This window comes from Amblyomma maculatum, chromosome 4 (genome assembly GCF_055883805.1).
Source record: "Amblyomma maculatum isolate TAMU_Amacu chromosome 4, ASM5588380v1, whole genome shotgun sequence".
Classification (NCBI taxonomy): Eukaryota; Metazoa; Arthropoda; class Arachnida; order Ixodida; family Ixodidae; genus Amblyomma; species Amblyomma maculatum.
Genome location: NC_139347.1, coordinates 147,273,048 through 147,298,652, shown reverse-complemented (window position 1 = coordinate 147,298,652; position 25,605 = coordinate 147,273,048). Strand labels below are relative to the sequence as shown.

The window sequence follows — 25,605 nt, the reverse complement described above, 5'->3', positions numbered from 1 at the left end:
TCGCCGGAGCGCTGTACCAATGATGAAGGCACAAAGTTCAGCTGGTTTTTGTTGTTGGTGCTTCCATAAAAATGGCGCATAATCACAAGCTCCAAACAGCTACGCCTCTGGACTAGCATCTTTGTTCTTTCCTTCTGCCTCTCTTTTGAACTTCGTCCAGAGGACAGCTACAATATGTAGCAATAGTTGCATGCCGTCGTCTCTATTTACAAACGTGTTCCTTAGCATGTAGCCGTAAGATATCACTTCCGAGAGAAACAAAATAACTGACATACCCTCCCTTCTTGTCCCCTAGCCATAATGAGTGGCTGAGTAGCTTAGATGGTAGTACCTATGTCTACTAACTCAATAAGCGTGGTTTAGAATGTCGCCTGAAACAAAATTTATTATTGTTCTTTAGGCGGAATCAGTTTCTATAAAAGCGAAATAATTGTATATTGTGGCGGCCATTGATCCCCATTATGTATTCACTCTGTAATCATTATCAATCCACGCATGAGAGTGTGTCAAATGTGAGCGTTGTGGTGTATCTGCCATTGTTGAGAGGGAACATGGGATTGTGACAACAATGTCATTTTTACCAAATGACATCTTCGCCTGAGCGGCAATCGAAGCCTGAATTCATGCGACACCCGATATTTACACAATCGCCCGAGCCGTATTTCCAATGAGTCTAAAACCCTGTCCGCTCAGCTAACGTCTGCCGTGTGGCTCTCTACTCTTTTCCGCAGGCGCGTACTAGGCTTGTTTTGATGGAACGCTGTCGCAATCTCCGTGCTTCAGAATTAAGGGAAAAGATAGCATCGATCAGGCGTGCAGGAAACAATAAGCGCGTGATATCGTATCAATATTTTGATGGAACTGTTCTTCGCGCAGTATTCTGGAAATAGTATACTAGTTAACATCTCATTTGGCATCCATTTGCTATTCATGTTGGAGGCTAGTTGCGAAAGGGACTCAAATCGCCTATATTTCTGCCCTGAATTTTACATCGGTAACTGTAAGTGTTGGAGTCGGCAAGCACATTGTCGCTGCGCATCAGTTGCCAAAAACCCATGTTACACATAAACTAATTAAACAAATATGAAGTCGCTGACTTCAACTGAGCCAGGATATAGACCAACATCGATAAGCAGGCTACATTTGGTTCTGCTGTCGCCAGGCTGCCCAACTGGAGATGAAAAGAAGGCTTATCGCCCACAGGCATACATGAAACCACCGGAATTCGATCGAGTTTTCTAATATTACAGTGTATCTTTATATCGTCGTCGATTAAGAGTTAGCATAAATGTCCCACAACACATCGCGGAAATATGAAACATCATAAAGAGGCTCAGTATTTTTAGAACACCGTGAAACGTATGAGGATACAAGTCGAGAGCACGGCTAATAGATATATCAAGACAAATTCACCAAAATAATTTTCCGGTTTTTGAGTGCAGTCAAACAGTTCAGATGTTTAAATTTAAGAGGTTGTTTTGAAGAGAAAGTGTAGCAAAGTAAGTTACGTCCCCTCGAAGCCAACAAATTTTTAAAGGGTCTCGGTAAATGAACATTGTAAGCCGACATACCTCATACAAAGTTGGGATCCGCTTGGTGCTCTCACAATGACGACTGCTTCTGGACATGCTGCCACGCAGGGTACATTTCTTCCTAAACGCCGCAGCGTAAAGGATACAAACATTTAAGCTGAAGGCACTTCTTACAGACACACTATAAATGAACCGCGTGCCTCAGCAGCATATGTTCCCTGATTTGAAATCGTACGAGTGTAAACGGCCAGGGTTAAGAAGGTCCCTTTATCATATAATCTGGAAATGCCCAAATTCTAGAAGGGCGCGAAATAATGATTTCAAAGAACCATGGGAGACCCTGCGTAGCTCGAACCCTGAGCTCCTTCTCCAGCTTGTTTGTACAGGCTGAATCGGGACCCAAGATTTCCTGAACAGCGCCTCAAGCGATCAAGTTTGTGTTGAAAATTAAACGGTACTTTCTCTTCCTCCCCCCGCCGGGGTGGAGAAGGGGTTACGGAGCTCGACTACACTGCCCAAGGACGCGCGATCGAATCACGGCTTCGGTAGCCGCTTTTCGATGGAGGCGAAAAGCAAGGCGCCCGTGTATTGTGCGATGCCAGTGGACATAAATAACCCCATTTAGTCTAAATGTCCGGAGCCCTCCACTACGACGTCTCTCATAACCGGAGTCGCTTTGGCACGTTAAACTCCACAATCAAACCAAACCAATATATTGTCCTCTCTAAAATATCTCGCGAACTTTTAAGAACCAGTCACCCTTTCTGATGATCTGCGAATTTAGATAAAATTTGCGGTGTGCTGTATTTATATGCCCACCCCATATGTTTTGCAGGCCTTTTGAAAATACTGTGCCTCTTTAATGATAATTCACGCTTTCGCAATCTGTTCTAGCATGTCCATGGTTGCTCTTTACCAAAACAAGAGGTCATAGACACCCCATAAAGTTAACAGACTGTATTGAAATGTTTCGCTGCCATGAATTCCTAAAGACGCTAAGGCTACTTTTCATCGCCAGTATACTGCGGCGTCGTGAGCGCCCCCTTTGCTTATAACACGGTGTTGGTCGATACAAAGCGAAAGCACTAGTAGCCCTGGATGGGACCGAATTGTTTCTCTGTTGTTCTTGTCGCAACTTCTCCGCCTCCTAGCGTCGTCGCTTTGTAAGTCTCTCTCTTCGCTGTTGGGGAGCTTCCACCGGTGTTCTATCTTTCTCAGCTTGCATTTTCCTACGTGCCGTCTTTTCACGGCAAGCGATATAGTTAGGTTTGTAGGCGAGCGTTGACAGCATTGCAAGCGCTCGCTCTATGCTTTGTTTCTTCACCCACGGCAGAGCACTGCAGACTCATCAGACACGTCAGCGCATATGTGTACCTTGGCAAGCGAGCGGCCGCTCAAAGGCTGATACTCCTGCTGCGTCGCCGCACCGGAAGAGCACCGCACATGCGCAGTAAGGCGCATAGCTAACTGATGGCGTCATGCGCGGCGCTTCGGGCAGATCGGCGGTATGTACCAGTACCAATGAAGTTTGCGATGTGTGTGAAGAAGCAAGTGTGCGATGTAGAAGAAGCGAATCAGCTGCAGAAAAAGAAAGGGGCGCCGCTTGATCTGTACGCTACACGCGCAGACAAGAAGTGGACGGCCATGAGGCCGCGCTCCACTAGACTCATGGCTGTGCCGGCTTAAGGGCAAACTGCGGCGCACGCGAAACGCGCCACCGCTAGCCCGGTGAGGCATCCGCTTCAAAATGTTTCAGAAAGAAAACGTTGATTTAAGGCACTAGTGCATTCTCTTAAAAATGCGGGATGCTTAAGCTCGGAATGAAGTGTAGCTTATACGTCGTTCTCACCACCTTTTCACGGCGCGAATGCTTTAAGGCCAAAGCCTTTAGTTGCTTAGGACAGTGCGTTCGTTCATGCATCCGTCGGCAAAATGCCTTACACTTGATCTGTAAATGAAATGACGGCACAGTTCTGTTTGACATTTCAGAAGAATACCATCATCCACCCTGAATCAACTCTTACCCCTCCGATCACCAGCCGAGTGCGTTAACCAACTAAGCTAGTCCGGACCTTTTTCCTCTTTACTGCCTGTCTTCGACACAATACACGCTATATAAACACAGTTACAATGATCCCCTTGTATGTTGGAATGTTATAAGCAAGGAGTAACATCTGTCTTCGTCATATAAAAATTCGCAAATGAATAGGAGGGCTCGACTTTCGAGAGCCATTCAGAAACTTTTTCAGCTCATTTCTTTATTTCTACAATTTTTACAAACCAGTTCACGCCTTCTATGGAAGTATATTATGACTGACTTGAAATATGGTTCGCAACAGTATCCAGTCATTCTCTAACTCCAAATACTGTACAGGGCATTCAACATAATTGAATCACAAGGCACTCTCTCGTCTTTCTCTAGAGACAAATTTATTTATTTTAGTGGAAGGTTTTTCTCTGTTCTTTGCACGACATCCATAGCTAAACACCTTCCCATCAATGCAAGAATGCAGGCTCAGTTGTCTCCCAATGCTTGCTAATAAAGCAATATGCACCCCAAAGGAGGAACCGTCTTTTCCATTCCAGGATTAGTTTAGCGGGCGAATGTTCAGTGTGCAACTTAAATAGGAAAGTTTTGGCAGCCGCTCGCACTAGCGTTGTTTTCGCCCGCTATAATACATTACGGCCCTGGGCTCCACAGTACATGACCGTGTATATATACTCTTAATCTGGTTGCTCACAGGTTGCAGTCATACGTGGTACTTTAAAAAATTTTCAGCTTATAAGTGCACCTTTTTAAAGTTGCTCTTATAACCGTAACATAATGTAGAACGAAATTAATACTGCATACTCTTATTCTCTTCCACATACGCGTTAAAGAAGTTCTAGTCATAAATAGAAATTACACTTATGTAAGTGGATGATCCACATAAAACTGGGACTTTTCAAAGCTTATGTGGAACCAAATTAAGAGTGTAGGTTCAGGTAGAACAAAGAACATACATCCTAATAGCTTTATACTTTACAGCATCCAAGTCCTGCTGTGAAAACCTGAAGATACAAATCTAACACTTATAGTTACTTCCCCGATGTATCCGAAAATTCGCCTTTGATGTAGTCAATTCCGACAGCGCATTGCGGTAATGCAGCGGCAGCCCTAATGGACAGATTTTACTCAAGAATTATTCACTGGTTTCGCAAAAAAATAAAGCCAATTAAATATTTGTCGCAAAAAAGTGGCCCCCGCCAGAGTCATGTATCCTTTAGCCTTCTAAATATGTTTGTCCTGCTGCCCTGTTCTCAGCCAGAAGCCCAGACAAAAAGTGTGAAAGTCCGGTGCAGTTTCTGCACATTAAGTTGTGAAGTGTGCAGTACCTGATCATGTATCACACCTTAATTAGGCAGAATACGTTGCACACTGCAGGCCTCGCAAAAGGAGATGACCACATTTATTTCCACTTCTGATTTCTGGCGCGGGCGTCTGCCGCTGCAGTTGAAAGATTGTTCGCTCTGCCAATTAGACATATCTTCATTCTCTTTCTCAAATCTTCCTACCATTTCCATGGCAAAGTTGAATCAATAAGGAGTGCGCTGGTGGTAACGTCATCCGAACGCGGTTGCCATGACGGTGGCGCAATGAGAGAGCAGTGGCACAATAAGTTAAAGTTAAATTGGTTCACAGGAAGGGAAAGGCGCAGTAACTGTCACACTTGCTCTGTGGACACCCGAACTGCGCCGTAAGGGAAGGGAGGAAGGTGAAGCGCTTCTGGCTTGTGTTAGAATATAACACGGTTATAACAACGCCACGCGATAAGAGGGACGCCGTACCGACAATGCCATTTTTGAATGCACACTACAACGAACGCGCGCCAAAGAACGCTAAGCGACAAGAGCGAAGGTGGGCCTTTAATCGAACTCTTGCAGGATAAAGTGTGAGAGATACTGCACTGTTCTAGTCCTGCAAACTATTTATAATTATGTATAGTACTGCAGCGAACGCGCGCCAAAGGAAGAAAATTTCAACTGCGCGGCTCGAGCCCCGGCCTTGCTAGCAAAATGTCTGCAAGGGGCACACTATATACCACGTGCAGAAGCAACTGTCATGGTTTCGTATTTTTTAAGCGCAGATAATGCAGCGCTATAAGAATTATTAGAATTTTAACAGCCTTGCTGTGTAAGCCGGACGAACTTTAAAAATGAGGTTACCGAATGCTTGGAGCACTCAAGAAAATAGCGTGCCCGGTGCAACGGACGAGTCGACCACCGAGTTTTGGTTGGGGGTTTTTTACAGAGAGCCTTGTGGCTCACTATGATCGGCTTTAGACCAGGTTTGTGCATGTACACAAGATACCCTGTGACAGATGTAAGATTGCATTCGGCGCCGGGGGGCAATTATTCCTGCTCCAACAATTATTGACTAATAGACGTGAATAAAGCCTTCAATAATAATTCACATGCATCTGTTATCACTAGCCTGGCAGACTGAAATATAGAGACCCATGCATATAACTACACTGCTAATTTCCTGGAAGGCATATTGCGAGATCCACCAGACAGAACGCAAAAGCGGGGGTCTCTTGTTACGAACAGCACTTCACAGGCGGCAGTTTTTATCTCTTTGATGTAAAGGTCACTTTACAAAATGTACTCCAACTAATATACAGCATCCCGCAAAGAATTATTTCATGCATACGGATAATCTCAATATCTTTACAAACACTGGATCGGACGGCGAGTTATGTGAGACCTGCAGAACGCAGCGGAGGTCGTTCAGACTTGTGCAACTAAATGGCCTCCCCTGTTCTCCTAAAGAGCCTGTGGTCTTGAATCTTTGAGGTTGAAAAATTAAAAATAAAAAAGACACTATGGAGAGCATAACATCGTTGGTTCCGCCAATCCGATGCCGGAAGTCCGGATCACCAGGGTGTTTGGTACATTAATGTAGTGTTACTTCTGGCCAGATTTCTGCACTCCATTGGTAAGTGGCTGCAGAGAACCGCGAAATGATGAAGAAACATTTGTGCACAATAACCATGGTTTTCATATTAGCCGGCTCACTTTCTCGTTTACATGCTATCTTCGTTTTAACGAACACAAATCTGTAACAGCGACAAATGTATGGGCGTACACAGCTCCAATCAGACTCCCGAAATTTGCCAGCACTAAAAGGCTTTTCGGGCTAGAGGTGTGTGATACCCTAGATGAACTGAATGAGGCCCACAAGAAATAACAAATTGAAAGGCTTTCTTGAACCGATGATGAACAACACTACCAGTTGCCTTAAGATATAATTTAATGGTCAAACCAATACGTAACACATACCTAAGGCTTGGATGCCTGGCACAAGTAGAGGCGAACCTCCCGATTGGGTGCTTTCAGAGTCAAGTATGATTGCAACCACGATGCAGTATACGTAATACCGCTAAGCCCGCCCATTACAAATTTAAATATATGTGTTGAATGGGCGTAAAAATTAGTAAATTGCCTGGGGCGAAAGCAGGGCTGCAGTAGCGGATGCCATCACGAATAGATCGAGCACACCATCTTAAATAGCTCCATCCGAATGATTACAAATTTCGGTAAAACGTGGTGGGAAAGGCAGCTACAGGCATCTTGAGCAATTGCACTTCATAACATCTAATCGAAATGGTACGGATCCATCTTACTCAGGAAAGCCGGAGAATGAGATAGCAGATAATGCAGCCCGAGGTCTTACAGCCCGAGATCACCTCCTCAGACTTGGCTCTAATGGAGGATACACTCACCACCTGTCATGAAATAACGTTTATATGAATAGAATACGCGTTTATCCGCCTCCGCATGCAGACCTACCTTAGCATAGCATAGGCCACGGTCCTAGGAAGGATTCGGATTCTATATATTATAAGTTACCAAATGTTGTGATTTATTGTGACCTTTAATTATAGCCGGCCTTGCTTAAATTGCAAGGCACTGGAACTGAAGATCACATCTCATAGATATGTTATCTTCGAGCTCGAAATTTGAGCTCTGATGTAAGATGTGAGCTCGACCTCTAATAGAGATGTGAGGCCGAGTCTCAATCTCTCATGCTCCTGCCAGCTCCCTCCGAACAGAGCTGGAATCAACTGCTTGTCAAGCAAGAGAAAGGCACACAGGAAGATTTTTTCTAATTGTGCCTTGCAAGCCATCTGTTTATGGAGGTCACAGCGAGGTTCAGTAGCCAATATTTTTATAATCCTTGGCAATAAAGTTGCTTTACTCTCTATCTTTCTGCACGCTGCCTCCACGCAGCAGGAGGGCAGAAGGTGGGGATCCGACTAAGCAGGAACGCATCACGTAGACGAAAGGAGTAACGAAGCTTCATAGCTGGTATTGAAAACTTCAATTGGTGGTGTAGATCGACCAATGCCCGGGCGCACCAGTTTCCCTTTTGATGTTGCCCTTTTCTCGAACGTACCCTTTCTGTAGGCTTCCAAATAAGCCGCCTTGCCAAATTTAGGAAGAAAGTGCCGATTGAACTACTATCCTGTCAGGCCACTCTTGGCCGGCGGCTAAACGCAGTTTCAATGGCTTATTGTTTTATGGGAGGGTGCATGTTCTGCGGGGCCAGAGGTCTCTGATCCAGAAAATTATCTTTGGTGTTTGCGCTGCCGGAGATTCTCAATTTTCGACTACGATGGCGGATCTGCATGTTGCCTTGTTTGCTATAAACAGGTGATGCAGCGATACTTGTTCTTTTTGTCGGAGACACACTGTCGTAGTCTTAATATTTAACCGAAGTTCCAGCCTACTAATATAATAATTTCAGAAAAAAATGGGGCAGAGCGAATTTCTGACAGAATGTGAGTGCGAAAGATCGCTCTGCAGAAGAGAACATAAAAATATAAGTTTATAGTGTAGCGAAATTCTCAAAACGTTCTTCGATATTATTATCCTTGACGATCTTGATCAAGTAAGATGGTGCGAAGAGTTTAAAAGGGAGTTATGACCATAGCACGTTGTGCACGAAAACGAAGCTTACCACTTCCTCGCAGAACAGGCCAGTAATGTGGCGAAATGAACGATAGTGTTTGGTGAACGCGCGTTTCTTGCGCACGATGGCCATTCAATAAATGTTATTTATCTATTTATGCGAAAACGTACCTAGCTATGCCATTCTTCGCTGGAGATTGCCCTAACGTACCTCACCTGCTCATGCATCTGCAATATCAATATTATTGTAGAGCGTAGGTAACGAGGAGAAACGTTCCTTAATTTCTGTTAGCAGTATGTTAAAAGGCTACCAAAATATGCCCTGCAGCAAACTCGCTAATGTGTAGTTACTTCCTTATGCTGGAGAGAACACTTTGCAAAATTTCTTTAATTATCTAATTATTCGCTTAATCTAGGTTTATTTTTCAACTACTTTGAGCGCAGTTCATTTATCTAGCGACAAAAGGAGCATTGTCACTGGCAATGTCCCTCATTCTTTTTAAGAAGGAACGCGGTAAGTGGCGCGATCGTCGCTGACAGTCTGCCATATAAACTGCCACATGAGGCAGCTTTCGCCTTCGAAATCTAAGATGGTCCTGAGTATTCGGAATGTTTATCAAAGCGAAAGAATACCCGGTGATAGAGTGCTATAGCAGGAAACTGGAGAGAGAAGCAGAGATAGGGCGCTTCTGCCGAATTTCCTGACGCGATCCACTATGTGGCCCACACTTTGCTCTGTGGATCATCTCAGGTGTCCGATGAGGAAGCGCCGTATAGCTCGTCTCTCTACCATCCCTTTTTTCAAAATTGCTTGTCGGTTCTTGATTACCTCGTTGCTCGTGACTCTCAATTGATTGCGCTGGTAACAGTAACCACAGCGACACAGTTCTACCGCCGGACCGGCGCATAGAGGCTGCGCTTTAAAACTCATGCTATAAGGCCCCGCAGCGCGTGCAACTGCCACATTTTTCTTCATGAAAAGTAAACTTAGCGCAACAGATGCGCAGTAAGCTCGATGCTGCGTTGACGTGTGCTGTGCCTGCGATGATGGATTTGAATTCTGCGCGGCACAGCGCGACCTAATAAATGTTCATTGCCTCGTTGCATTCCTTTAAGGTCGCTTACGGCGACAAACTGGATTCCAAGGGAAGGAAAGCGTAGCAGGGGGCGGCAGAAATTTAGGTTGGCGATTGAGAATAAGAAATTTGCGGGGGTCAAGTGGATGCAGCTCGCACAAGACCGGGTTAATTGGAGGAAATTGGGAGAGGCCTTTTCCATGCAGTGGTTATAGACAGGCTAACGATGATGGCGATGAAGGTGATGTGAAGCATTGTCAACTCCATGCGGGTTACATTTTAGAGCCATGAGTTGAAATAAAATGCTTGGCACATAACGTTTGAAGCACAGTAAAGGCACCGCGAACATGGAGCCGTTCTCACGTTTGCAGTGATGTTCCAGGTTCCTGCGCTGTTTTCGTGCGTAGTTTCTGTTTCGTATGAACAATGCGCCGCATTTCCCCTCCCTGCAAGGGCTTATAAAATGTGTTTTCGTTTCAAAGATATTGCTACGCCGTGAAACATTCTCCCAGGACGGGTCATGCCAGGTGTACGAAGAAAAATGTCGCTCGCGTTCAGCCGCTCCACTCGCAATTTTATTGCGATAGCAATACTGCGCCAATTTTCGAGCCATCACGTGGTCCCAGCGGAGGCCACGCTTGGCATTGAACAGGCGAGTAGGAGGAGGAGCAGCAGGAATAAAAAAGAATATTAGGAAGACGGCTCGTAATTAACCCTCCCGCGCTATACTCTTAAAGGATGGGCTTAAGTGACCACAATAATGTAGCACCTTACATTGATAGGGTGTGATAGGGGAATAAAGTAGCCTGCAAGAGAAGCTTCCGCCGTTGCTATCGCAATTCAACTAGGCCTCACCAGACGTAAACCACAACTAATGTTTTTAACCACTAACGAGCACCTTGTCTTTCCACTATGTCATCTTCGCTCCTTCTTGACAATACACCTGTGTATGACATCGTTTTGTTCACGGCTTCAAGCTCGCAGTTTTGAAAAAGTACACAACTCTTGTAAAAAAACAAACTTACTGGGGTTTGTTTATTACATAGAAAACGAATTAGAATTGCAAGTACATCTTGTCAGCAGTAAATAAAGTTTGTTCTGGAAAAAATTTCTTTGGTCTTGAACGAACTACTTTCAGAACTTCTTAAAGGTTTGTGTGAAAAATGGTATATATACCTAGTATACACTACTGACGACTACAGATGTCGAGGTAAAAGTCACAACTGTGTTGGCATCTAGTTTGAATAGTTTGTGCTGTAGTAAGCCCTAGTATATTTGATATCGAGAATAATCCTGCAACAAACATAAACAGCTGAAAATGCAACCAGTGGAGACATGGCTTCTGAACCATGAAAGTCATCATTACTACGTAAACACACTTTCTGTTCTGTAGCCCTATGAGCAGCTAGACTACTTCTATTTCGCATTTAATGTCAGCCTGGGACAAAACTGAATATACTGTTTAAACGCTTCCAATTCTGCTCTGTGTTTATTTTTACACTTATGATCATTTTCTTTTTGCAGAAGTCTCTCATAATGGATACCCTTATGTCGGTACTCTTTGTCAGTGCAATCCTTGCGTTGGGTGAGTTGCTTTTTTGCAGTTGAGAGCATTGGAACCTTTGTGTAGACTAAGGCGAATACGAAAAGCTATCTCGGAAAAGTCGTCCATGTTCCGTGGTCGCTAGCCAGTGTGTGGTCGGAGTGGACTGGTGACGATACTGGAGGGTTACTTTTCGTGAGTGAAGCAAAGTATTGCCGGCATCATCCCAATGGGAGCACAGGAGGCTATTGTATTTAACTCTTTCAAACGTTTTGTTTCCCGGTGGATCAAGGTTGCGTGTATATAGAGTTGGCGGGAGCCAAGATAAGGCGCTCAAAATGTGAAAGTTGGAAAAGAGGAGGGCTCAATTGGTTTGTCTTATCCTGGATTCGAGCTCCAAAAACGGTGGCATAGCTTGGAGTCGGTAATTTTAGTAAGTAGCGTGCCTTTTTTGCTTGTTGGTACATAATTCCAATACACTATAGCGCTGCAAAAGACGAGGACACAAGAGACGAGAGACGAACACCACGAGCGATAACTTTCACAAAATTTTATTATCCTGAAAAAAGCGACACCTTTGTGTTTACCGCCGCTTTTGTGCAAACCACTAATGCTTTTTTTTTTCGCACCACAGCCTTCCTATTACAACTCCTCCGGAGTGGTATTTGTGGCCAACCAGCAAAAAAAGAGTGTGGTCACACGTATTTTAAAGCGTGACCAAAGATATAGCATCCGAACTTTCTTGTCGCCAAAGCTAACACAAAGCGCTACTGTTCCGCGGTGAAGTAGGTATCGTTAAGAAAGAGAGTGACTGGTATATGATATTGACGACCTGGCAACGACCTAACAAAGCAACAAGGCACAAATTACTGGCACGAATCTCTGTGGCAGTCGGTTAATAAAGATAGAAAAATATCGGGACGAATTTGTAGCCTTTTGCGTAGTCTCCAGTCGAAAAACTACAGAAACGTGTCAAAAATACGATAAACCAATCTGTACAGTCATAAACGTCAAATTTTCTGTAGTTCTGTACTTTTTCTGTACTATATTTTTGTTGTCTGTAGTTCTGTAGCACTTTTCTATGATAACTATGCAAACTTCTGATCTCCTACAGAACGCTATACCTCCCGTCAAAAACCGCACAGAAATTCTGCCGTAACAACAGAAACGTTTCTGTAGTTTTTTCCAACTGTGTCTCTCAAAGTTGTGTCTTGATCATAGTATCACTCACAAACAAAATTGACTCCGGAAAGCAGCGTAGCGCCTCAGCAGCTGTTGAAATACTTTCGACCAAGTGCCTGCAGTGGGCAAAGATCCTCGGAGATATTCGAAAGAGCTTGTATTCGTTTGGGCACGAAAGGTTGCCAACACCCACTGTGCTTTTCGGAGCAGATTGAATTCCCACAATTCCAACACGTGGCCAAAAGTACGGACCACTCCGCAGCTGCAGCGGAGTGGTTAAGGCGTAGTCAGCTGTACCTAAGGAGGCGGGAATTGCGGCGGCGGGGATGCTTTTCCATGGAAGCGAAAAGCAAGGCGCCTGTGTGCTGCGCGGGGTTAGTGCCTAAAAATATGCAGTTGGTCAAAAGTTACTGAGCCCTCGACTACAACGTCCATCATAGCCTTAGTCACTTTGGGACGTTAATCGCAGTAAACTAAACTAAATTTGATACGGACCTTGATATCTGTAGATTGCGCAAGCTGGGATAAATGCAAAGTCCATGGCATCATTCGCCGCGTGCCGAGTGGTTCCCCGATACTTGTTGAAAAAATAATATCGTTCACGTGCACTAAGCATGCTTGCATTTCAGTGTGCAAAGAGCGATGCACAGCACTTCTTGGAGGGTTGCTGGCGCGCACAGAAGCCCGAGGAACCCATCTTTTTCTTGAAGGCTGTTGGGGGACAAAGGCGCTGTTTTCAGTTCTTTAACTGCGTTCACTTCTATTTTCGAGTTAGCATTCTTGGGGAAGGTGACGAGAAAAATTTGGCAATGAGCAAGCTGTCCAATCTATCATCAATTGTTTGGGAGTAGATTTACGTATCGTGTTTTTACCTGACTCCGATAAGCGTTTGTAGTCCCTTTCGCAATGTCCTGAATCTCGATGCCGATTACTGTAATAAAGAGTGTCGCTCAATGATCCCGTAGGCTTACTCAAGAAGCACGTTCACATTTCTATATTGAGTACAGTCGCGGCAAGACAGCGGCTCATAATACTGGGCAATCCTGCACAGTTGTTAAAACGTTATACCTGCAGCAGTAATACGCAGAGTGGTCATATAATATTCGTTGGGGTGGCTCACGCAATGTGTTCGATCGGCGAACTCGTTACGCACGCTCGTTGCAAGCTGAGAACCGCACCGTTATATTTCAAGAAATGCGATCCGATAATAAAGTCCAGTAAAACGTCGGAAGGAACCTAAAAGTTGTCAACAAAAATAAATCCACAAAACGCAAATATCGCTGTGCACACGCCACAGGAGCAATGAGATGTCCATTAGCCCGGATAACATGAGACCTAGTCCGCTCCATTAAAGCCATCTTCCTTTTTCTTCGGTAGGACACTACTCATAGCATAGTATTCCGCTCCCCTACGAACTACAGCGGTGATGACAAAGTTGAGGAAAAGGGCCGGTATGTCCAGACCTGCATACCTAGTTTCATCCCTACATCCTCCCTCCTTATATGAGGCGTCTGGTCGGAGGTGTGACTGCATATGATTGGCACGTTTCTTAAGTCGCCTTACCTCCATACGTGTGCCTGATTCTACCGATGCCTGGGGATCTGGAGGACGGAACTGGCCTAACAATAGCTGGAATTTAAAACAATGCAATACTTGTCGCGTGAGATGTCAGTGCAGAGCATAAGCGCCAAAAGGTACCACTAGATAACGGGTGGTGTTTGACTACTACAGGGGACAGGGAGCTTGCGAATGAACGCTACTAAGCCCAGCTTGGCAGTGTGGGCCGGTTCAGAACATGTAACCGGCATTATCGCAGTTGCAGCAAAGGGGCCAGCGGTTAAGAGCAGACTATAGAAATCGGTTTTCCTTAATCCCTCCTCGCTGGACGAGAAATATACCGAAGCATAGGAATGTTACTTCTAGGAGAGTAGTACCCGACATGATGCTAACGCACGGGCGCGTATGTCGGTCGGTGACACTGTTGCACAACTGCCACAGCTGGTTCAGGGGTCCCTTGTGCACTTAGTTAATTTTGAGATTCATGGAAGCTTCAACGACTGTGGCATACACTGTAACTATATCTGTCTCGCTCTTCGCTAAATACAGACCGGACAAGCTCTCTTTTGCATCCGCAGTGCCCTAAGTCAGAATCAAAGACAACCTGTAACAACTAGGTACGTCGAGGTTGTAGTATAGTGCGGGGTCTTGTACTTGTTTGATCGTGGTGGCCTCAGCTAGGAATTCCAACGTAGTACTACGTAAATTGCAGACGTGCTTATTGAACATTTATTAGTTACCCGAAATATTAGGCAACGCACTTTCTTCTCCCCAGGTAGCAAAAAGTGGGCTATGAAGGGGGCCTCTGGTAGGTCCGATGTAGGCAATGCAGGACAGCTCCGGTGGGCTCAATGTGGGGGCTGCAAGAAGGGCCTACGTAGGCCTGAAGGGGGCTGTCGACAAAGCCCCGATGGGCCCCACTAGGGACCGATGCAAGGAGCCCTTGCGGGGCTGCCCACATTTTTCCTGCATTGCCAAAAGGGCACATCCTGCCAACTTACGACGATGGTCCTACTTTCGACAGATTTGGGCAGCCACTCTGGATGAACATTATTTCTTTTTTTATTTCGGTTAGCCCTTCAGATAATTACATAGGACCGATGCGGGTTCTACAGCGCAAGCCGCACTTGGGCTTGCCCACATTATTCTCAGAAAGGTCCGACGTAGCAAATTAATGGGAAGCCATTGTCCAAGTTTTCCCAATCATTATTTATGCAGATGATTAAGTAATTATTTTATGCATGCTTGCCCTTTCTAAACAGCCAGAATATTAACTTATAAAATAATTTTTAACATTATTATAGCCCAAATGACTTTGTGTACATCTTATTCAGACTATAGAGATGTGTGTTCTGAACAGTAATTTTGTGCGGAGTGTTGCAGGCTATCAACGGCAACCACATTAGGAGCAACAGTTAGCAATCAGTATGTTTTAGTATTTTTAGCGCAATTTGCATGAGGGCGAGAATTAAAGCCACGTAATATTTCTAACCGACTAAATATGGCAACAACTGTTATACAAGTAATCTATATTAGTAATATAGGGCAGCATCTAATAAAAATAAAGGTTTTTAATGAATCATTACACAATTGCACGCACGCCTTATAGCCCCATTGCGGCCGATGTGGGACCTACAGCGGTTTGGTGTGGGCAACCCCAGTTGGGATCGGTGTTGTTTTTGAACCTAAAGCCAACTTGCTGCTGCACGTGCCTTCCAATTCTTCACAAAGGACCAATTTCGATACAATGCGGGCACGCCCGCCTTCCAGCCCCATTACAGCCTTTGTGGGACCTAAAGCGGTTTACCTAAGGCTGCCTCATTTGGGCTTCATGAAGGCTTGCCCAAATTGAGCTCTTATTCATATTTCACCTGCCCTCAAATAACCTACAAGGGGACGATTGGGGCAGCATGTGGGCATGTCCATTTTTTTTTGCCCCACTGCGGTCGATGTAGGTCCCACAACGATTTTATGGGTGCGGTCTCATTTCGGATCTATGAGGGCTCTCCCATAAAGAGCCCACATTTAGGTTGGATTGCCCTTCAATATCCGGCAAAGGACCCTTGCGGTCTGGATGCAGCAATGTGCTCTGCATTAGCCCGAGCAACGCCGCTGAGGGGCACATGCAGGAGGAACAGGGGCAATCCCAAATTGGGCTTGCCCATATTTGCCCCATCGGGGACCGATACAGGTTTTATGATTGTTGCCCCAGCCCCACTTGCCTACATCGGATCTTTTGGGGCCCCACATTTTGTGCTACCTGGGTTTAAGGCTATTTCAATCAGCTGGCTAAAATGGATAAATATGCTCTGATTAATTGCGTAACTCTCGTTTGGCATTGATGTGATATTTCGGTGCCGATTCTGCTCGCTCACGGTGGTCGGTGGCCGCATAGGTCTCCAACAACTGGCCAAGAAATCGGTCCATAAAGGTAGCTTTATTTCGTGGTTCACGAGTCACGCGCGCATCCAATCTTCAGGATCGAAGCAAACGTTATGAAGCTTTGTTTTCTCAACCGAGCTGTTGAACTAAGCGACACATCCAAGCTGGTCTAGCAAATCTCCGGCGTCACTGAACAGCTCGCCGTCGATGGACGATGACGTTCGTGGATGGAATACAACGAACTGAACGAGTGAGTTATGTCTGGAAGCCATAACGGTCGCGTCAGAGCTGCGCATTGAGGCTAAAGCTCTGGGTTTCCATGACGAAGGCCTGAAATCAGGCACTGGTTTTAGAGGCCATGTAGTGCACTGTAGTAGTCTGAGGTCATATCCGCGAAGATCTGCATCTACCCTTGATGGCAGCCGCAGGAAAAATGGCGATCCAACTCCGCATCTCCACTAAAGGATGCAACCAGTACAAGGCTAGAGACACTAATCAATCAATAAAGCTTCACACCACAGTGGAGTTCGTTCTCTTCTACCTAGGTCACTGAGAAGCTAATAGCGATGAAAATTCAAGGACCAACATTTATCCTTCGTAGTTATGTGAACGCATAAATTCACGAATAGGATAGGATAGGAAATACGTTACTTTCTCTAGGAAGGTCTTGTGCTAGTAGCAGAAGAGGTCCATCTTCCGTCTTCTCACAGGGTCGGTGCCCCTATTCCAGGGCTCAACTGAGCTTCGCTGCTCGCTGGGCGTACTGGATCAGACCTCCAAATCGCCGCTGGAGAGACGGCTCTCCCACTGTTCCGCACTCGGGTCTTTACGAAAGCTATCGTCATTTCTACATTGCCACGTAATGTAGCATAACGAAGGTTCGCTACCACATAACGGGCAGGTGTTCCGATATTGTGACGGGTAAATTTTGCTGAGGATATGCAGGATAGGGAATGTTCCTGTCTGCAGTCTTCGCCAGTACACTGCTTCTCGACACCGATGAGGCGGCAGATAGCGGATCCGTACCCTCTTATAGTAGTTCAGAATGTTTGAGCACATAGGGCCGACTCGCTCGGGTAGATCGTCCGATTGAGAGGAAGCTCGGCTCGTGTACCCTTGAGCTACCTCATCGGCGCTTTCGTTCCCCGCTATGTCGGTGTGTCCTGGCACCCAGTAGATGTGTTTGACTTTTGATAGGGTCGCTCTCTGGAGGAGCCTGAGCGCGGCGCGACCTATGCGGCCGTTCATGTAGTTACGGCACGCTTCTTTCAAATCTGTAAGAATGGTAATGGACGTGTTGCTTCGATACCGGCTACCACCGCTAGAGCAACGGCCAGCTAATCCCCTTCGGTTACCGTGCAATCCCTGACTGAGGCGCTAGCTAGTTCCTTTGGGTTGGAATCAATAACTACCGCCATGGCGCTGTTATGTGAGCTTCCTGTATACATAACCGCGTCCGTGTATACCGTTGTGGATCTTGTAGCTAAATTTATTTGTGCATACTTCGCCCGGGCTGCTCTACGGGCCACATGCAAGTTGGGGTCCTTGTTCCGAGGAACGGAGCTAACTTTTAGCGTCGGGCGAATTGCGTCCGGTATGCTCGCAGTACGATTCTCGACTTCCGTAGTTGCACCTAGCACCAGTCGCCTAAGAAGCGAGCCCCCCGTAGGAGCCTGCTAGAGGCTGGCCATCTGCGTGACCAGTTGGGCTTCTTTGATCTCTTCGAAGGTGTTGTGAACGCCAAGAGCTACTAGTTCTGCGTTCGAGGTGTTCATTGGTAGGTGCAGGGCTGTCTTGTAAGCTTTGGCATACTTTTGGGATATTTTACAAAGGACTTTAATAAAGGAATTTCCATTCGACTCGCATGGTATTAGGTACGTGCCAGTAGAGAATGAGGATGGGGTGCCATTCGACCTTATTATGTTAATAGCCCTCCACTGTATTTGGCGCTCGACAATGGCAGGATACCATTGCGATCCTGACGCACGGCGAGCACGGATCTATTTACGGGAAGGCATGAATAGATATATGGAAATTCAGAAACTTCCTCCTGAAGCTCCCGAATGGCTCGGAAGATTGGAGCCATTAGCGACTCTTAGAGATTTTTAGCATGACGACGCCGCAACCCACCTGGCTGATTGTTGTATTAATGAATGCTCATTGTGCCCTGTAAGTGGTTTTGTGTATTGTGCCGAAGTCAGGAAATAAAGAAAAAAGAGCTTTGCGGATGATGATATCTGCACTCTCCACTTCTTCTTTGTTGAGGTTGAAATACGGGAGGGCGTAGCCCACGCGACTGCGTACCAGGCTCTGAACCAGGCGCAGGGTATCCCCCTCTCGCATACCGCTCCGCTTCTGCGACGCACGCGTGATCATCCTGGCGACCTCAGTGGTCGATTGCTTGAGAAAGCCGAGCATATGGCTGCATCGCTGATTGCTCTGAAGCCACATTCCTAAGACTCGCATCTTGTCTCGTTCGGGAAGTGGCTGTCCTTCGAGGGAGACATTCAGGGTCCCTTCTTTGTGTTTCCCTTTGTGAACTCGCAGAAGTTCGGATTTTTCTGTGGAGTAGGCGAGACCTCGTGCACAGACATTTCATTTATTTCATCCTTAAGGGCCCTAGCGCATTACATAAGGAGGGGCTACAGTTGGGGTAAATACAATCTTGATGAAGACAGGCAGAATTAATACAAACACTACAAATTGTGAAAGGCAAGAAAAATAAAATAAATAAAGAGCATCAAGGCATCCGTGGGATCATGCAGAAAAAGCTACAAATGCATGTGCGGCGGCAAGCAAGCTTGAAAACCAATGAATGATTGATGGTAACAGAGATGAAATGCTTACACATCTTGAAAATAACTAGCGAGTTTTGTGCGAAATGTTTTGCAATCGTCGCATGCAACTATGTCGTTAGGTAGGGCATTCCAGAGAGTAGTCGCGTCGGGGAAAAATGAACTGTTCATAGCTGAAGTGCGGCTCCTGATACCTGCTATGGGTAGGCTGTGGCTTAGAAGAGTGGACGTTCGGAGCGGTGGTTGCAGCAAAGGGTGTCTGGAAGCAGGGTGGTAAAAGAAGCTGTGCAGTAAGCAAAGGCGGGAGATGATGCGGCGCGACTTTAGAGTGGGCAGGGAGACAGAGTGTTTAAGTGCAGTAATGCTAATTTCTTTGGAGTATTCAGAAGTGATGAAGCGGGTTGCACGATTTTGGATGGCTTCGAATTCGGCGGTGAGGTAGGCTTGAGATGGGTGCCAGATTGATGATGCAAATTCTAGTTTGGGACGAACGAAAGTTTGATAAGCCAGTTGTTTCACTTCCGGGGATGCTGATTTGAGGTTTCGCCGCAAATAACCTAGAACACGTGAGGCATCAGAACATATTGTTTGGACGTGATTAACCCAAGATAACGAAGATGAAAGATGCAATCCAAGGTACTTGTAGGATGATGTGTCGGCAACCGGGGTAGCATTGATGGTGTATGAAAGCTGGATTACTGTTCGTTTGCGGGAGAACGACAAGAGTTGGCATTTGTCCAAGTTCAAAGGTATGAGCCAAGTGTCACACCATGTGGCTATTGCATCAATGTCGTTTTGTAGTAGGTGGCTATCGGTGAGATGACGAATGGGACTGTAGATGACACAGACGTCCAAACATAGTCTTAGTTTAGTATCTATATTAGCTGGGAGATCATTGATGCAAAATAAGGAAGAGTAGCGGGGATAAGCCGGCGCCCTGGGGGACACCTGATGTAACGTCAGAAAGGGATGAGCGGTAGCCATTGCTTGATGCGAATTGTCTGCGTCCAAAAAGAAACTGATTGATCCAGGTTATTATATTATCAGGGACACCTAGAGAGGAAAGTTTTGCGAGCAAGTGTGAGTGCGGAGCACGGTCGAAGGCATTAGAGAAATCTAAGAATATGGCGTCAATTTGAAAGTTTTCGTCCATAAAGTGAAGGATGTCATGAGTGAATTCAGCCAGTTGAGTTTCGCAGGAGTAGTGTTTTCGAAAACCGTGTTGATGGGGATAAAAGAAGTTTATAGAATCAAGGTGGCTCATTAGGCTGGATGATATAACATGTTCAAGTAATTTGGAAGGGATGCTGGTTAAAGAAATAGGGCGGTAGTTGGAAGGATATGTGCGGTCACCTTTTTTTAAGATCGGGACAATCTCTGGTATTTTCCAGTCGTCAGGGACGTCTCCGGATTTTAATGATTGGGCGAATATTAGATGCAGTATCTGGCGTGATACTACACAGGTATTTTTTAGTAGCTTACTGTTTATCTGGTCGCAACCAGCCGATGAAGAAGTCTTGAGTGAACTGATTAGATTAGCTATGCCTGCCGGAGTGACTGTAATTTGGAGCATGGCTACTGTTGAGATGGCTGGAAAAGGATTTGGACTGCCAGCTGCAGGCGAGAACACTGAACAGAAATAGTCATTTAGGATTGTCGCGCTCTTATCACTGTCTATTGGTTCACGGTTAACGTCTAGAAGCTCAATTCTATTGGATCGTGTCATAGGGGAGAGAATGCTCCAGAATTTATTGGGTTTGTTAAGAGGATTGAATGTAAATCGGAGGAAAAAAACTTTTCCTTGGCGGAGGTCAATTTTGCGTTATATACTTTTGCGCACTGATGGTACCGTTCCCATGCTTCGGGATGCTTATGCAAGTTAGCTGTTCGATACAATTGTTTTTTCGTATTAGGAAGCCTTTTAAGTTTTCTATTGAACTATTTGTTATTAGAATCGGATTTTACAATGAAGGACAGAATGTGCATGTTTTTCAGGGTTAGCATAGTGGTCTTAAAATCTTCCCAGTTGGCACTGACCGTGTGAGAATGATAAAAATTCTGGAAAGAGCTGTAGAATTCTAATAGTGCACGGTTGATGGCGTCAAAACTGGCCCTTTTGTAGTCGGTTATTACCTTTTGCGTTGGGGATCGTTTTTTAATGGGTAATGAGAGGCGGATGTGAAGTAAGCAATGGTCGCTAATGCCTGGTAACGTGGTTATACCTTTTACGTCGTCGGGGGAAGTAGTAAGGAGTAGGTCGAGAATGTTGTTTCCTCTTGTTGGGCTTGTGATGACTTGTCGTAGGTTAAAGTCAAATGTTAGCTTGAGGAAATGTTTTGCGTCGGTGGTAGGTGTTCTATTAAGCACTGAGAGTGGGGGCCAGCTAATGTTTAGGGAAGTTGAAATCGCCAAATAAATATATGGGGGAGTTTGAAATGTTATTTCTGATATTGGGAAAGAGCAATACAGATCATCATAGAATGTTGAATTGCTATCTGGTGGCCTGTAGCAAATGCCAACAACACTTTTTCTAGACCTGTCGTTCAAGTATGCCCACGTGAGTTCAAGAGTGTCGTCGCTATTAATGTGAGATGATGATAGGGTGTTCTTGATAGCTATGAGGACGCCCCAACCTTTTTTGTTTTTCCTGTCACGCCGGTATATAGCGTAGTTAAGATTAGGGGAAAAAATTTCGGAATCTCTGATATCTGCGTTCAGCCAAGTTTCTGTTAATAGCACAGCATCAGCATCAACATCCGTAATGAAACTTTCAAGATGATCACGTTTTGGGATTACGCTTCGGATGTTCGTGAACGCGATATTTAGATCAAGGCATGGCGATGGGCGCCGGACGGTGACAGAAGATAGTACCTGCTTTTGGAGCGTCTAGTTTTGCTTTCAGAAATGCTTGCGGATGAAGGTCCTGCGCTTCGTCGCGTGCTGGTTGCCGAGTTGCTGTTTTCTATTACGCTTTCAGTGGTCGGGTCGTAAATATAGCATTTATTGCCTACGTAAAGCACGTTGAATGCTGTTTTGGTCAAGATGAAAGTCGAGGTGATCGGCACAAAGTGCCACAATTTTCTTTTCTGATTCAGACCATGATTCCGTGCTTGTGACCTCGAGGCCTAAAAAAAGCAAGTTGTTACGGCGCATTTGATTTTTTGTATCAATGCTGGCAGCTTTTAAGACTGCTATTTCGCGTTGGATGTTGTCTGTTTCGTTGGGGGGTGTATCGGTGGTAGGCTTTGACTCTGATGACTCTAATTTGGCTATACGATTACTTAAGGACTGCATTTGTTTTTCCTGTGAAGCTTGAGTAGTGGTGAGGTGATCTATTTCAGCACGCAATGCTTCAAGACTTTCTTCTAGCCGCTGCACGCGCGTTTCAACGGGGCCAGGGTTGAGTGCAACATCGCCTGATATCAACAGCAGCAGTTGCGAAAAGTATTTGAAGGCTAGCACATGAATTAATACGAGAAAAACACTACGCCACTCCGTAGGGGCACGACACCCCTAACAAAAAAAGGTTGCTACTTTCGGAATGTTTTACAATGGTTTAGGTAACTGACTTGAAACATCAGGAGTGCGGTGGGCATAGTGCGTTGACCGGTGTCGTGCCCCGTGTGGACTGAGCGGCTTTGCTGGTTAAATAAAGTAGCGTTGCGTCCCGTGATTGGTGACGTTACGGACAGCGGTGGCTGCCAGATGAGGTCGGTGATTATCGCTGAGACCGGCATCCCGAGCGTGGCATGAGTTGCATCTTCGGGTCCAAAGTTCCAGGCGGGTGCAGTCGAAATTTTGGATGGCGGATAGTCCAGGAAAGAGCACGTACAAGCAGGTGGCCAATACGTCAGTACCTGAAACATCAGGAGTGCGGTGAGCATAGTGCGTTGACCGGTGTCGTGCCCCCTATATTCTTCTATGCAGGTAGCCGCTGCTTGCAGTCGTTCTTCATTCTGGTCGAGCGACCCGGAGGTAACCCAAACCGTGAGGTCGTCAGGGTATATGGCGTGCTGTATGCCTTCGATCTTCTCAAGTTGTCTAGCGAGTCCGATCATAGCCACGTTGAAAAGTAGCGGTGAGATGTAGGACCCTTGAGGTGTGCCTTTGTTGAGGGTCGAGAATTTATCGCTGCGAAGGTCTCCGAGCCCAACCGTTGCAGTTCAGTTGGAGAGAAAGGCCTTCACATAGCTGTGAATCTTCTCGCCACAGTTGAGGTTGTCGAGTCCTTCCATTACTGCCGCGTGGCTAACGTTGTCAAACGCTCCTTTAATATCGAGGGCCATGACCGCGTTCTCGCCAATGCTCGGGACATTGATAAGGACTTCCTTTTTGAGTTGTATGAGGACGTCCTGGGTGGAGAGCTGAGCTCGGAAGCCGAACATGCTGTGGGGGGACAGGTCTTCGTTCTCCATTTAATTTTGAAGTCTCCGAGTCACGACACGCTCGTAGAGCTTGCCTAGGCAGGATGTGAGTGAGATAGGTCGGAGGTTTTCGATCTGGAGTTTCTTACCCGGTTTTGGGATCATTACGACCTCTGCATGCATCCACTTTTCAGGAACCGTTCCTGCGGCCCGGTGCCCATTGAGGAAGGGGTCAATTGGTCGACCGCCCCGTCGCTGAGGTTGCGTAATGAGTGCATTATGGATCTTGCTTGCACCCGCCGCATTGTTGCGCTTACATACCTTTATGGCAGCGAACACTTCTTCCATGGTGATCAAATTAACGGAGAGCATATCCTTAATTCATATTTTAATTTCAAGCAAAACGCTTTTTTTTGCCAATTCAGTACTCACATTTTAAACTCAAACATTCTGTTTTAGTTAATACACGTTAACCCCCCATGTGTGCAGGCTTAGGACGGCCTCAAGAACAAGGAGAGGTAACAAATGAAGAACCCAAGTGTCCACCAATACCCTCTTTACCCATTCAAGCTGAAGTAAGTACCTCTTAGAACTGCTACGAGTAACTCCAGTGCCTTCACAAAGTAGAAACATGAGTTGTTTTGATAAATGCAATATAAGCCTATAACAGTGCACTCACCAACGGTGCATGAAGGTGAGGATTACAAAGGTGTAGTAGAATAATTCTGAGGACTACAGAGAGGCATGTAAAATAAATCATAGGGCGTTGGAAGAGAAGGCGAAAAAAAACTGGATTTGCAAATCGCGAATTATTGTTTGTCATGTCGAAATCAAGAAGGAAGCCTAAGCATGATGTAACGAGAGGCCAGCAAGCTGATGAAAGTATCATATTGCAAAAAAGAGACGTAGATAAGGATTGGTTTAAAGTGACTTTAGCGGAAAAGCTTAAAACATTGGCAATCAAAAGGACGCAGGTGGGACAGATTATTGATATTCGAAGGAGCGATATGCTTTTTATGATGTGCGGTGTGCCTAGCGAGTGAAACTACTCGATAGGTCATAACGGTAAACAGCCAGCAGATTGCGTGGTGACCAACAGCAATAGAGAAGTACTCACGTTATAGGAAAGGTGGGAACTTTCGTATTGCCAAGATTGTCACCAGGCATTTTTCATCTTTTACAGTAGCCAATTTTGCCTATCGTCACACAGCGGTAATACCGGCAATGATGCATTCGCATGTGCCAGATTTCAGTTGAATAAGAACAGAGCTGGGGCGCATTCAGCTGGCATCAAAGCGAATTTCGATTGGCATGAAGCGATGGTACTGGCGACGGATGGCAGATCACAGAATAAAGCGCCAATGTGTAGGCGATGCCGTATCACGCTTATATTTTCAGGCCGAAAAGTGGGGGTCTTAGGTAAAAAGCTGAGCCAAGGGTAAAAGCGTAACAAAAATTGACGACCAAAAAAGAAACTGAGAGATGAGCACAATAAAACTATGGGTGAAGTCATTCCAAGGATTTTACAAACACATGCACTTTCGAATGACAGAAAAGAACACTGTTTAGGAGGCAACATGGTCTATCATTGGAAGAAGTTGGTGTGCCACGAAGCTGCATTTCTTCATGTGCAGGTGAAGGTCATTGGCGTTGAAACATTCGTCAAAGAATATTACCACACTTGAGTATTTCAATTTTCAGTATTTGACACCGATCGAAAGTAAAGGAAGAATTTACGAGAAGACTACACAATTTTTTTTTCTCGCTATTGCCCATTATCCGTTTAATTTCGGTTTGATAAGCGCGGAATTGCCATCAAACTGAAGCTCTGTTCTCCTGATCTCAACTCTTTACGTTGATGCTAAAATGTGGCATGGGATAATTGGAGGCTACGGAGTTGGCATTTCGCCAGGACAGTCCAAATAGTGATTTGACTGCTTTCCAAGCATCAAAATGGAAATTCCTTAGTTTTTGGCCTTATATATTTCGCTAATATCATTATTGGATGCGCACGAAGACTTCATGGTTACAAAAATAAACTGAGCAATCTAAAATTACACCACTTGGTATTTCATCTCCCATGTTTTTATAAATTGACAAATATTCAGTGGTAACGAATCAGCTCCGAACTCGTATAGCAGTTGCAGTATTAGAAGAATTCAGCAAATGCGGGAACTTAACTGCCTAGACTACCTTTAAAAAGAGCGAAAAATAAACTTC

General features: G+C 45.4%; 1 protein-coding gene across 1 annotated transcript in view; it reads left to right on the top strand.

The window, feature by feature from the left end:
* Positions 1-25,605, top strand: part of LOC146193273 (uncharacterized) — a 47,727-nt gene that overhangs the window by 3,115 nt on the left and 19,007 nt on the right. Inside the window, exons 2-3 of the mRNA XM_084600079.1 lie at positions 11,087-11,147; positions 23,875-23,960. Coding sequence (XP_084456205.1) covers positions 11,099-11,147; positions 23,875-23,960 — 135 coding nt within the window. The 5' untranslated portion in view covers positions 11,087-11,098. The remainder of the gene's footprint in view (positions 1-11,086; positions 11,148-23,874; positions 23,961-25,605) is intronic.